Genomic DNA, 12,636 nt, shown 5'->3' with positions numbered 1-12,636 from the left:
GGGGGGCCGCGGGGGAAGGGGCAGGCCCTGGCGGCAGCGAGCGCCGAGCCGAAGGACGACGTGAGAGGGGCGCGGCACAACTCACCCGTCCATGGCACACAGAACAGACCCGCGGGGGACGGAGCGGAGGCGCTGGAATAGCAGGAACCGACCCAACGGCTCGGAGTTATAGACTCACAAGATGGCGGAGACGCCCGCACACGTCCCCCGCGCGCATTGCCCATTGGCTCCCACCGCCGCCCGGGGGCGGGGAGAACTCCGTCGTCTCCCGTGAGCGCCTCCCAATGGCAGGAAGCCGTTCAAGTGGGTGGGGCCTAAAGAAAGCTTAGGCGTCTATTGCTGGGAACGGCTGTCCGTCAGAGTGGGAGGCGGAAATGGTTGGTGAAAGAGAGGGGTAAAGCGGGGGCACGTGACGGCACCGGAGCCAGTGAGCGAGCCGCCATCAGGTGTGTGTCTTTGCAGGAAAAGCCATCTTGAGAGTGGGTACGTGGCGAGTCAGGCGGGTGAGAAGCGTGCTAGCCCCCCAGCTACCGCCATCTTGCAAGCGGGCAGGGTCCGTCTGCCCGCTGCGTGAGGGCAAAGGGAGGTGCGTCGCCATCTTGGAATAGGGCAGGGAACCTGCAGCGTGCCATCTTGCTTATGGGCATGTGGCCAAAACCGTGGATTCAAACCCAAGCGCGTTCGCTCTAGGAACTAGCTAGAGGCCCAAAGACGTAGTCCATGATGAGCACGCTTGCAGTTGCGTCGTGATCTTGGATCAGTCCTCCCCGCCTCCCCCACAGTATTTAACCCTCTCCCCCCTCCTCAGTTCAGTCACATTCGACCACGAGTCAAGGGATGGGGAAACTGAGGCACCGGCCTCACGGTAGACCCATCCCCCGTCCCCTGCAAGTGGGGAAATAGCCCCAGGCTGCAAGGTGAGCGTACATATCCGTTCGCCACACGGACGAAAGGATAGAACCCTCACCCCAACCCTCTCCACCCAAGCCTGACATCCCCAATTAATATTCTAAGAGACTTGATCCAGCAGTGAGGACTGGAATGCTCAGACCCGCTGGCAGACTAAGGTGATCTCCCACACACCAGGGAAGCCACGGGGGCTGGGCTGCGAGAGAAGACCCTGGTCATAACCTTGGCACAGTTCCCAGCCCCAGTAGACGTGCAGTAAATAAGGGAAATTAACCAATTTTTGTTTGCCAGCCATCCCTGCTGGAAAGAGGTATTGCTTACTGGAAGCAGCCCAGAAAGTCTCCTTTTCCCCGCGTGGAGGTGAGGCCCTGCCTCCATGTGCTTTGCATCCCGTGGGCCACTGGAGCCCTGGCAGCAGCCCCAACTTCCGTGGGCCTGGCCCTGGGCCCAGTAGCCTTGGAGCCGACGCGGGCCTGGTGCCAGAGGATTCCAGCCGGGATTAGAGGCGGCTGCCGATTTCCACGGAGGCCCTGCTGAGGTCCTTTTGGACCCAGCCCGACAAGCCATCTGAAGCCCCAGGATCACTAATCAGGAATGCCCCGGTGAATTGAGAAGCTGAGGAACACACTCGCAGATTTTTGTGGGCTCCAGGACTCCCATCGGGTCCACTCCTTACTGGGGCCACAAGGACCTAGCTTCAAGTCTTGATGGACAAGTGCCAGGGACTGCCCCACCCTCAGCACCGACAGGCAGGGACCGGAACCCAGGTGGCTGTTGATGTGGGTGGAGACCGCTTTGCCTCAGAGCACAGGTCTAAACCTTCAAAAGGATATTGAAGCCGGTTCAGTGGCTCAACGCTGTAATCCTAGCCACTCAGGAAGCAGATGAAGATCACAGTTCAAAGCCAGTCTAGGCAGAAATGCCCTTGAGACTCTTACCTCCAATCAAAAAAAGCCAGGTTGGATCTGTGACTCAAGTGGTTGAGAGCTGGGCAAGTACAGTATGTTGAAACTTATGAACTCCAGTGCTACCCACCTTGAAGTATCAGTTGCCTGTCTACCTTTCCATTCAGGCCTACCAGGCAAGGCCAGTCTCTAAGGAAAGCCCTTCCTTAACCCTGTCTTGGGGCCCTCCCTGTTCACTGTTCCCTCAGGCAGGTTCCTAATTAAACCAGACAATTCCTTCAGTTCTGTGCCTTGGGGCCTTTGCACCTATCTCCTAGGGCTGTAGCTAGACTTTCCCAGACCCTGTAGAGCTGCTCATACCACTGGCTAGAGGAGCCAGAAGGGTACAGGCAGAGGTGACTCCAGGCAGTTCAGCTCTGGTCACCCTTTTGTCTTTGGCAACCCAGAATCTTACAAATTCCTGGTAGTCAGGACCCAGCCCTGATAAGAATTGATTTTACTGGTGGCTCCCTTTGAGCTAAGAAGCCAAGCCTAGACTTAAGGGAGGGGTATGGACTTAGCCGGGGGCTAGGTCTGGACTTCTACCTGCCTCATTAAAGTGAGCCAAGTGGCTAGGCCTTTAATCCTAGCTCTGAGGAGGCTGAGGCTGGAGGTGTCCATCCACCTTGAGTTTCTGCAACCTCACTGTATTACCGTTTTTTGTTTGTTTGTTTGTTTTTTGGTCAGTTGTGGGGCTTGAACTCTGGGCCCAGGTGCTGTCCCTCAGCTCTTCAACTCAAGGCTGGCCCTCTACCACTTGAGCCACAGCACCACTTTCAGTTTTCTCATGGTTTATTGGAGACAAGAGTCTCACAGACTTTACTGTGTTGGCTGGCTTTGAATCATGATCCTCAGATCTCAGCCTCCTGAGTAGCTAGGATTACATGTGTGAGCCACTGATGCCCAGCATTTAAAAAATATATATATAAATAGTGATCCCTCAACTATCTTGGGAGCTATGTTACAGAGACCCCCCCCATGATAGGTAAAAAATCTGTGAAGGAGCAGCATTAGATAGTTGTCCATATCCAAGTTCACTTGCTGCTACTTTGTGGATTTTCTCCTATCATGGTGAAAGATTCTTACACTTTGCCTGAGAACCACGCAGACATCCAGGTACAGAGAACAAAGAAGGGTTTATTGCTGCAAAAGGGGACAGGCAAGACTCCTTCTCACAAGGGAGAAGTGAGAAGAAGCACTGGCTATTTCTGAGGTGACTTATATAATAACCTAGGGGGTTAAGGATGGGCTAAAAGGGGCTAGGAGGCAGAGACCCTGTGTGTGGACCTGTGGCTTCATCGTGGCAGACTAGGATTTATGGCTACTATCCAAATAGTAGATAAGGGGTCCTGCAGCTACCCAGACCTGAAGGTCACTCTAAGGGGCTCTTGTTGCCTTATATGGTGGTACCTGCCCCAGAGAAGTGCCATCCCAAGGTGAAAAGGGGTTGGAAGTTGATTATTTACTGCCTTTACTACTTGGGCCTAGTGTTGCCTAGGAAGGAGCATGCTAAGCTGTGGAGAAGGGAAGGAGTGGGAAGGGAGTTCATTTCACTAACAATGGGGGTCTCTGGGATGTAGTCCCCATGATAGGTGAGGGATCACTGTAGTGAGACCCTGTCTCAAAAAAACAAGTCAAAAGTGTTAGATCCTTGATAGTTTCTTATTGCTGGCATACATGATAAAATCCCATATAGTAGTTCAAAATACCACAGATGGATCCTTTCTCCAAGTTAGACCCAGCTCTATGTGAAGTGAGGAAACTGGGTCTAAATAATGTCAAAGCCATCCTGACCACCTTTCCTTCCAGGCTACTATGTGGCCCTTTCTGCCTAGTCCCATGCCTGGGGTTCACCCCTGTCTCTGTCTTCATACAACCTTCCTGTCTTTTTCTTTCTCTTATAAGACACTGATCGGCCTGGGAAGGTGGCTTAGAGATAAAGTGCTTGCCTAGCATGCATGAAGCACTGGGTTTGATTCCTCACTACACATAAACAGAAAAAGCCAGAAGTGGTGCTATGGCTCAAGTGGTAGAGTGCTAGCCTTGAGCAAATGCATCTCAGAGACAATGCCCAGGCCCTGAGTTCAAGCCCAGGACCGGTTAAAAAAAAAATCATAGTTGTAGATTTTGAACTACTAGGATGCTCTGGTATGACCTCAGGGCTGTTTATTACATCCATAAAGACCCTCTATTTAGGGCTGGGAAGGTGGTAGAGTGCTTGCATTGCATGCATGAGGCCCTGGGTTCGATTCCTCAGTACACATAAGCAGAAAAAGTCAGAAGTGGCGCTGAGGCTCAAGTGGTAGAGCACTAGCCTTGAGCTGAAGAGCTGAGGGACAGCACCCAGTCCCAGAGTTCAGGCCCCATGACTGACATAAAAAAAAAGAAAGACCCTCTATTTACTTTATTATTAGACAATTGCCAGTGGCTCCTTCCTGTAGTCCTACCTACTCTGGAAGCTAAGATCTGAGGATCTTAGTTCAAAGCCAGCTAGGCAGGAGAGCTTTTGAGACTCTCCAATGAACTACCAAAAACAAACAACAACAACAAAAAAAAAACTGAAAGTATAGCTGTGGCTCAAGTGCCATTGGCTAACACCTGTAACCCTAGCTACTCAGAAGGCTGAGATCTGAGGCTCATGGTTCAAAGCCTGCCCAGGAAGGAAAGATGAATCTCAAAACTCCAGTAGGAAGTGGTGCTGTGGCTAAAAGTAGCAAGAAAGCTCAGGGACAGCACCAAGGCCTGAGTTCAAGCTCCATAATTGACAACAACAACAAATAGTACTTTGCAGTGCTGAGAATCAATATAGGACTTCAGATGGGCTAGAGTGGCCCTCCACCACTGAACAGCCCACAGGTCCTTACCCTAAGCCACAGCTACTTGTTCTAGGAATTGGAATGGCACAGTCTTTTTGGAGTCCACCTCTAGGCACAATCTTATCTGCAACTTGGAATGATGAGCTGTGTGACTGGGCTTGATCATTGCATCAGGGCCTAGCCAAAGGACATCCCCTCCCCCACCCCACCCCCACACACACCCAGGTCACCTAAGGCTAGGGGTCTTCCTGGACCAGGCTTGGTCCTATAAGAACCAAGATCCCTATACTGGCCTTTAGCTGAGGCTGCCTGAGGCAGGTGGCCCCTGATTTATTCAGTGAGCCCAGGGGCCTTTCTTTGTCTCTTCTCTGCCTGTCTTGCACACAGCTCACCACCTGCTTTCCTTCATTAATGATTTAAAACAAGCCAGGGACAGGTTCACCTGGCCTTTGTGTGAGAGGCACTTGTTACCTTAGCTCAGTGATCCTCCACTGTGGCCCGGAGAGGGGGGAGCAGGGCAGACAGGTTTTCAAGCCCCAACTGGGGCCCAGGGAGAGAAGGCTGTGCCTCGGTTTACCCTCTGCTAAAAAGAAGGCACAGGAACAGAAAGAGGTCAGACCTTCTTCTCTGGGTTTCACACAAAGAAAGGCTTCCAGCAGTTTTTGTTTGTTTATTCTCAGGGCTAGGCAGCCAGTTGCCTCTCCACAGCTCCCCCCCACAAGCTCTGGGAGCCAGAGCTTGGCTGGGCTTGGGGTGGACTCAGCCAAACTGCCCCAGCCTTAAGGGGTCCCAGGATCAGAACTAAACTGAGCTTCCACATCTAACACCCAGGGCCAAAACAGACCTCTCTTGATGAGTGGGTGGTCTGGGCACAATGGCCTTCCTGTGGGGTGCTCCAGCTGTCCTCCTCCACCAGACATGGGGCTTCCAGAGAGCCTGTGGCCCCAGCTGGCCCCCCAGGAAGTACCCTCATCCCAGTAGAAAGCCTCTCAGGCCCATCTTTCCCAGAATTCTTAAAGCTCCCCCCCCAAAGTCAAATCCTAGGATCTTAGGGAGCTCAGCCTCTCCGCCTTCCACCCAGGAGCCCATGAAGACCCACCCTGCCCCCCAGGCCTGCAGGAAGTCTCCATCTCCAAACTGCAAGCCTGTCCCTATCCACTGGGATTAGCTAGGAAGGGCCCTCCCAGCCACTTCCCGCCCTGCCCTGCCCTCACAGCCTTCTGAGGCCCCTCTGAATCTGCACCCAGCGGTGGCCTCTGTCACCGTGCTTGGGTTCCCATGGGTGGACATGGAGCAGGGGAGAGACAATCACCCCAGCTATTTGTCAGGACCGCCAGCAAGGAGTATCCAAGGCAGCTCCACTCCTAGTTGTGTACTCAAGGGGGAGGGAAACACATGGCCAAAGTAATGAATTGTGTTTGTGTGTCCATAGCAGCTCAAAGGTGGGGCCAGCTGGTATTCACCATGGATGAATAGACATACAGAGCATGCTCCATCACCACGTTGGAATATCACTTAACCATGAATGAGGCCAGGCTCGGATGTACTCTACAAGGTAAAAGGACATTGAGGGCATGGCGCTCAGTGTGAGAACTACACAAAAGCCCCACACTGTAGCTTTGGTGATAGGAAATGCCCGGATCCAGAGGCAAGAAGTGGCTGGGGGAGGGAACGAGATCGTTTTGAGGTGGGGCCACCTTTCCAAGCAGCTGCAGATGTTTTGTTTTTCTGTCTGCACTGGGTTTGAATTCAGGGCCTTGTACTTGTTTTGTTTTTAGTCAGTCGTGGGGCTTGCCTGGGCGTTGTCCCTCAACTCTTCAGCTCAAGGTGAGCACTCTACCGTTTGAGCCACAGCGCCGCTTCCGGTTTTCTAGGAGTTTATTGGAGATAAGAGTCTCACAGACTTTCCTTGCCTGGGCTGGCTTTGAACCCTGATCCTCAGATCTCAGCCTCCTCAGTAGCTAGGATTATAGGCGTAAGCCACTGGCACCCGGCTAGGGCCTTGTACTTGTTAAGGAAGCTCTCTACCAAGGAGACATAGCTCCAGCCCTATGGGGGCGGGGAGGGTCTCCTTTATAGACCAAGTTAACATAAACTCAACTCTCCCTCCAGAGTGCCAGAATTGCAGGTGTGCCCACCACACCCTGGCCATTCTATGAAATTGTAAAGACCATTGAATTGCACCCCCATTAAAGAATGGATGGGGTGCATGGTATGTTAATTACAGTTAAGAAAGTTGTTTTTTTTCTTAAGTTATTCAGGCTGGGCAAGGCTGTTCAAACCTATAATCCTAACTACTTTGGGGCTGAGATGGGAAGAGGGAGTCTGAGATTGCAGACCTACTCGAGCAAAAAGAATTTCTCCGAACAGGGCACAGATGGCTTCTGTAATCCTAGTTACTCAGCACAGGTTCAAAGTCAGCCAGAGCAGACTATCTGAGATACACGGTCTCCAAAATAAAGAGCAAAAAGCTAGTATGGCTCAAGTGGGAGAGCACCAGCCAAGTGAGCAACTTGAGTTAACTCAGGCCATAACTCAGGAACAATGCCCAGGTCCTGAGTTCGAGCTCCACAACCGGCACAAGAAACAAAAATTAAGAATAAAACAGGTAGGATACAGGGTTCATACCTGTAATTCTAGCTTCTCAGGAGGCTAAGATCTGAGGCTCATGATTCAAAGCCGAACTGAGCAGGGAAAGTCCTTGCTTGTGTCTCTTATTTCCACTAGTAAAACGCTGGAAGTGGAGCTGTGGCTTCATTGGTAGAGTGCCAGCCTTGAGCAAAACAGTACTCAGGACCTGAGTTTAAGCCCCAGTTCAGGCACACACACACACACACACACACACACACACACACACACACACGAAAGAAAGAAGGAAGACAGCAATGAGATTCCACAGGGAGTACATGAATGTCACTTCTCAGAAAACTGCAAAGGATGGGCTGGGAATGTGACTTAGTGGTAGAGTGCTATCCTAGCATGCATGAAATGCATGAAGCCCTGGGTTCAATTCCTCAGTACTACATAAACAGAAAAAGCCGGAAGTGGCCCTGTGGCTCAAGGGGTAGCCTTGAGCAAAAGAAACTCAGGGACAACCGGGTGCTGGTGGCTCACGCCTGTAATCCTAGCTACTCAGGAGGCTGAGATCTGAGGATCTCGGTTCAAAGCCAGCCCAGGCAGGAAAGACTGTGAGACTCCTATCTCCAATAAACCACCAGAAAACCGAAAGTAGCGCTATAGCTCAAGTGGTAGAGCGCTCGCCTTGAGCTGAAGAGCTGAGGGACAGCGCCCAGGCCCAGAGTTCAAGCCCCACGACCGACAAAAAAAAAGAAACTCAGGGACAGTGCCCAGGCCCTAAGTTCAAGTCGTAGGACTGGCCAAAAAAAAAAAGCCTGCATAGGGGCTGGGAAGGTGGCTCAGTGGTAGAGCGCTTGTCTTGCAAGCCAGAGGCCCTGGGTTCGATTCCTCAGCACCACATAAGCAAAAAGAAAAAAGCTGGAGGTGGCGTGGGGCTTAAGTGGCAGAGCGCTAGCCTTGAGCTGAAGAGCTGAGGGATAGTGCCCAGGCCCAGAGTTCAGGCCCCATGACCGGACCCAAAAAAAAAAAAAAAGCCTGCATAGGATCTGAAAGTCCTGGGTTGGAGACACCTGTGCTATGAGGGGGTTTGACTTCAAAACCAGGTGATTTATTTGCTGCATTGAGAGTTCGAAATTCCTGAAAGTCAGCAAAGAAAATTTTTTGCAACACCTTTATTACGATAGGCCCTATGAAGCTTGGTGATTTAAATTGTATGGTTCATGGATAGACATGTGGCTCATTGGCAAGGTCTTATCTAGCATGGGCCAGCCCTAGCACCACACAGAACAACTGAACAATTCAATGATTTCTTTACTGTGTTCCCAGGTTGGACAGAAATCATTACAATCAACTTAAGAGAGGCTAGGCACTGGTGGCTGATGCCTGTAATCCTAGTTACTCAAGAGGCTGAGATCAAAGGATCATGGTTCAAAGCCAGCCTGAGTCCCTGTGAGACTCTTATCTTCAATTAATCACTCAAAAACCAGAAGTGGGGCTGTGGCTCAAAGTGGTAGAGTGATGGCCTTGAGCAAAACAATTCAGTGACAGCACCTGGGCCCTGAATACAAGCCCTACGACTGGCCAAAAAATAAGCTGTGCACACAGGTGGCTCACGCTTGCAATCCTAGTTACTCAGGAAGCTGAGAGTTGAGGATTACAGTTCAAAGCCAGCCTGGGCTGGAAAGTCTGTGAGACTCCAATAAACCACCAAAAAAACAGAAAAAACAGAAGTGGCATGTGGCTCAAATGGTAGAGGACTTGCCTTGAGCTGAAGAGCTCAGGGACAGTGCCCAGGCCCAGAGTTCAAGCCCCATGACCAACCAAAAAAAAAAAAATAAAAAGGAAGCCCTGTCACCCACATAGTTAGTCACCCCTACTACTCCCCAGTGCCTGGCCCTCAAGATCCACTTCCTGTTCTGGACATTTCCTTATCAAACAAGCCACACAAAGCAAGGCCTTGTGTGTCTGATTCCCTCTGAGAGCAGGGTTCTCAAGGACCTTTCACCTTACTTGTGCATGTCAGAGGATCCTCTTGTTCATGGCTATGTGGTGCTCCAGTGTGGATGGACCGTGGTGTGTGGGTGGAGCTCACTCACTATGTGGGTGGCACACACACAAGAAAGAATCTGAAAGATTATTAGACTTTGCCAGAGAACCTCGCAGACATCCAGGTACAGAGAACAAAGAAAGGTTTATTGTTTGGAAAGGGATCAGCACGACTCTTTCTCATAAGGAAGAAGGGCGAAGAAGCGCCGGCTATTGTCTGAGGTGACCTATATAACCTAGGAGGCTTAGGAGGAGCTAGCAGGGGCTTCATGTGGTATACTAGGATTTATGGATGCTGTCCAAATAGTAGATAAGGGCTCCTGCAGCCGCTGGTCACTCTAAAGGGCTCCTGTTGCCTTATGTGGTGGTAGCTGCCCCAGAGAAATGCCATCCCAAGGTAAAGGGGGTTGGAAGTTGATTATTTACTGACTTTACTACCTGGGCCTAGTGTTGCCTAGGAAGGAGCATGCTAAGCTGTGGAGAAGGGAAGGAGTGTAGTAAGCTATGGGAAGGGAGCTCATTTTCTTTTTTTTTTTTTTTTGGGGGGGGGGCCGGTCGTGGGGTCTGAACTCTGGGCCTGGGTGCTGTCCCTCAGCTCTTCAGCTCAAGGCTAGCGCTCTACAACGCCAGGTCCGGCTTCTTTTCTTTTTGCTTATGTGGTGCTGAGGAATCGAACCCAGGGCCTCAGGCATGCAAGGCAAGCACTCTACCACTGAGCCACCTTCCCAGCCCCTTGGGAGCTCATTTTCTTAACAGAATTTGTGCTTTTTTTTTTGTCAGTCATGGGGCTTGAACTCAGGGCCTGGTCACTGTCACTAAGCATTTTGTGCTAAAGTCTAGTGCTCTACCACTTGAACCACAGCTCCAGTTTTCTGATGGTTAATTGGGGATGAAAGTCTCATAGGGACTTTCCTGCCAGTGCTGGCTTTGACCCAGGATCCTTAGATCTCAGCTTCCTGAGTAGCTTGGATTACAGGCATGAGCCACTTGTGCCCAGCTGAGTCTATGTTCTTAACAGGCCCCCATGTGGCTACCACTGTCTGTGTTTTAGTGAGGTCCCCATGAGGTCCTCTCCCTCCTCCTTCTTTGTGCTCCCAGAGGGAGCCCGTGTGTAATGCAGAGGTCAGGAATCGTTCTATCATGTGGCTCACGCAGTCTGCAGGCCTACACCGTGTTTGAACTGCAGCCTGGCCCTGGGTAACGCAGGAAGTGGGAGCCTGGGCGGAAGACGGACTATAAACACATCAGAGAGGACAGATCTGCCAGTGGCCCCACAGGAACAGCCAGTGGGACATGCAGGAAGAGCTAAGATCAGGAAGTTCTGTGGAGGAGAGGGGAACTGGCCTGTCACAAGACTGCAGGGCCTCGTGGAGGAGTGGACGCAAAGGCAAAGGTCCTGTTTCCTCCATGGAAGATCTGCCCTCAGGCTGACCTGATGCTGGAACATTCTCGGGAAAGATGGTTTCTGCTGATGAAGTAGGTTTGGCATGAGGTTGTGGGATTGGGTCCCAGGGAAAACCAGTGGGGTCTTTATAACAGGAAACTTTAAGGTTGGTAGAATAATGCATACCTGTAATCCCAGCTATTCGGGAAGCAGAGGTATAAAGATCATGGTCTAGGGGGGAGGCTGGGAAGGGATGGGAAGGGTAAACAAAGGAGGAGGCTGCAATGCTTGGTAAGAAATGTACGCATTATCCTGCCCATGCAATTGTAACCCCTCTGTACAGTATGTTCACAAATAAAATAAAATTAAAAAAAAAAAAAAAAGATCATGGTCTAGGGCTGGGAAGGTGGCTCAGTGGTAGAGTGCTTGCCTTGCGTGCCTGAGGCCCTGGGTTCGATTCCTCAGCACCACGTAAGCAAAAAAGAAAAAAACTGGAAATGGCGCTGTGGCTCAAGTGGTAGAGCGCTAGCCTTGAGCTGAAGAGCTGAGGGACAGCACCCAGGCCCACAGTTCAGGCCCCATGACCGGACCAAAAACAAACAAACAAGATCATGGTCTAAGGACAGCCATGGGCAAAAACTCAAGACTCTAACCTGAAAAAAAAAATAAAGCCAAAAAGTACTGGAGGTATGGCTCAAGTGGTAAAAATGTCTGTTAAGCAAGGGCAAGGCCTTGAGTTCAAAACTCCAGTATTAGCCAGGTGCCGGTAGCTCATGCCTGCAATCCTAGCTACTCAGGAAGCTGGGATCTGAGGATCTTGGTTCAAGGCCAGCCTAGGCAGGAAAGTCCATGAGACTCTTGTCTCCAATTAACCAGCAAAAACCGGAAGTAGCTCTGTGGCTCAAGGGGTAGAGTGCTAGCCTGGAGCGGAAGAGCTGAGGGACAGCGCTAAAACCCAGAGTTCAAATCCCATGACCAACAAAAACAAACCCATCCAGTATCACCCCTCTCCCTTTCCCAAAAGAGGGAAACTTGGACCCAGTTAGTGGAAGGTCCTGTGCGGATGGAGGCTGAGCCTGTGGCCTCCAGAACCCAGAGACAGAAAGCCTGTTTTGCTCTAAGTCACCCAGTGCACTTAGTTACCGAGGCTCTGGCCAACCGAGGAGCAAGAGGGCAGGCGGCAGAGGAAGACAACACACCCTGTCAGCCGGCTCACCTCCACAGCCTTGCAAAATTTATGAAAAAGATGTCTCCATGTGGAGAGGGAACCTGAGCCGGGCTGTCCGGGATCCAGGAGCCACCTGCTCACGGCTTGTAGGAAGAGGCACTCTCTCAGGTTGCTAAGCAGGAGGGAGCTACAGGGTGGGCTGGGCCTTGAACTCAGGGCCTGGGCCCTGTCCCTGAGCTTTTCCCCTCAAGTCTGGTGTCCTAGTACTTGAGCCACAGCTCCACTTCTACTTTTTGACTGGTTAACTGGGGAGTCTCATAGACTTTCCTGTCTGGGCTGGCTTTGAACCCAATCCTCAGATCTCAGCCTCCTGAGTAGCTGGGATTACAGGCGTGAGCCACCAGCCCTTGACCTGAAGTGTGCTCTTGGTTTGCTAATTATGTCTTGGGACTGACAGGTCACCTAGCCATCACCAAGGTGGAGAAAGCATTCTAATCTGGAAGCAATTCTGTACTTAGGGGATCTGGGCTGTATCTGGTGGCTGTCAGGACTATTGGGAGCTCCCAGCACAGAGGGTGGAGAAGAGGGAAGCTTTGAATACCCTGTAGTGGCCAGGATGCCCATTCAGAGAACAGTCTAGCCCCAGGGGGATTAAAGGGTTTTAGGTTTTCCTTTTTTTTTTTTTTTTGGTTGGTTGTGGGGCTTGAACTCTGGTCCTAGATGCCGTCTCTAAGCTTCTACTGCTCATGGCTAGTGCTCTACCACTTTGAGCTACAGCGCCACTTCCAGTTT

At 51.3% G+C, this 12,636-nt stretch overlaps 1 protein-coding gene across 4 annotated transcripts in view; it reads right to left on the bottom strand.

Annotated features, from left to right (window-relative positions):
* The window catches only part of Ptbp1 (polypyrimidine tract binding protein 1), a 12,748-nt gene extending 12,374 nt beyond the window's left edge, over positions 1-374 (bottom strand). For 2 of the 4 annotated variants that reach the window (XM_013022807.1, XM_013022808.1), the window contains exon 1: positions 86-374. In XM_013022807.1, coding sequence (XP_012878261.1) covers positions 86-93 — 8 coding nt within the window. In that variant the 5' untranslated portion in view covers positions 94-374. The remainder of the gene's footprint in view (positions 1-85) is intronic. The other 2 variants (XM_013022804.1, XM_013022805.1) reach the window with 1 other exon arrangement.
* Positions 375-12,636: the final 12,262 nt, after the last annotated feature.

This window comes from Dipodomys ordii, unplaced genomic scaffold (assembly GCF_000151885.1).
Source record: "Dipodomys ordii isolate 6190 unplaced genomic scaffold, Dord_2.0 Scaffold64, whole genome shotgun sequence".
Taxonomy (NCBI): domain Eukaryota; kingdom Metazoa; phylum Chordata; class Mammalia; order Rodentia; family Heteromyidae; genus Dipodomys; species Dipodomys ordii.
This window is presented reverse-complemented; position numbering and strand designations above follow the sequence as displayed.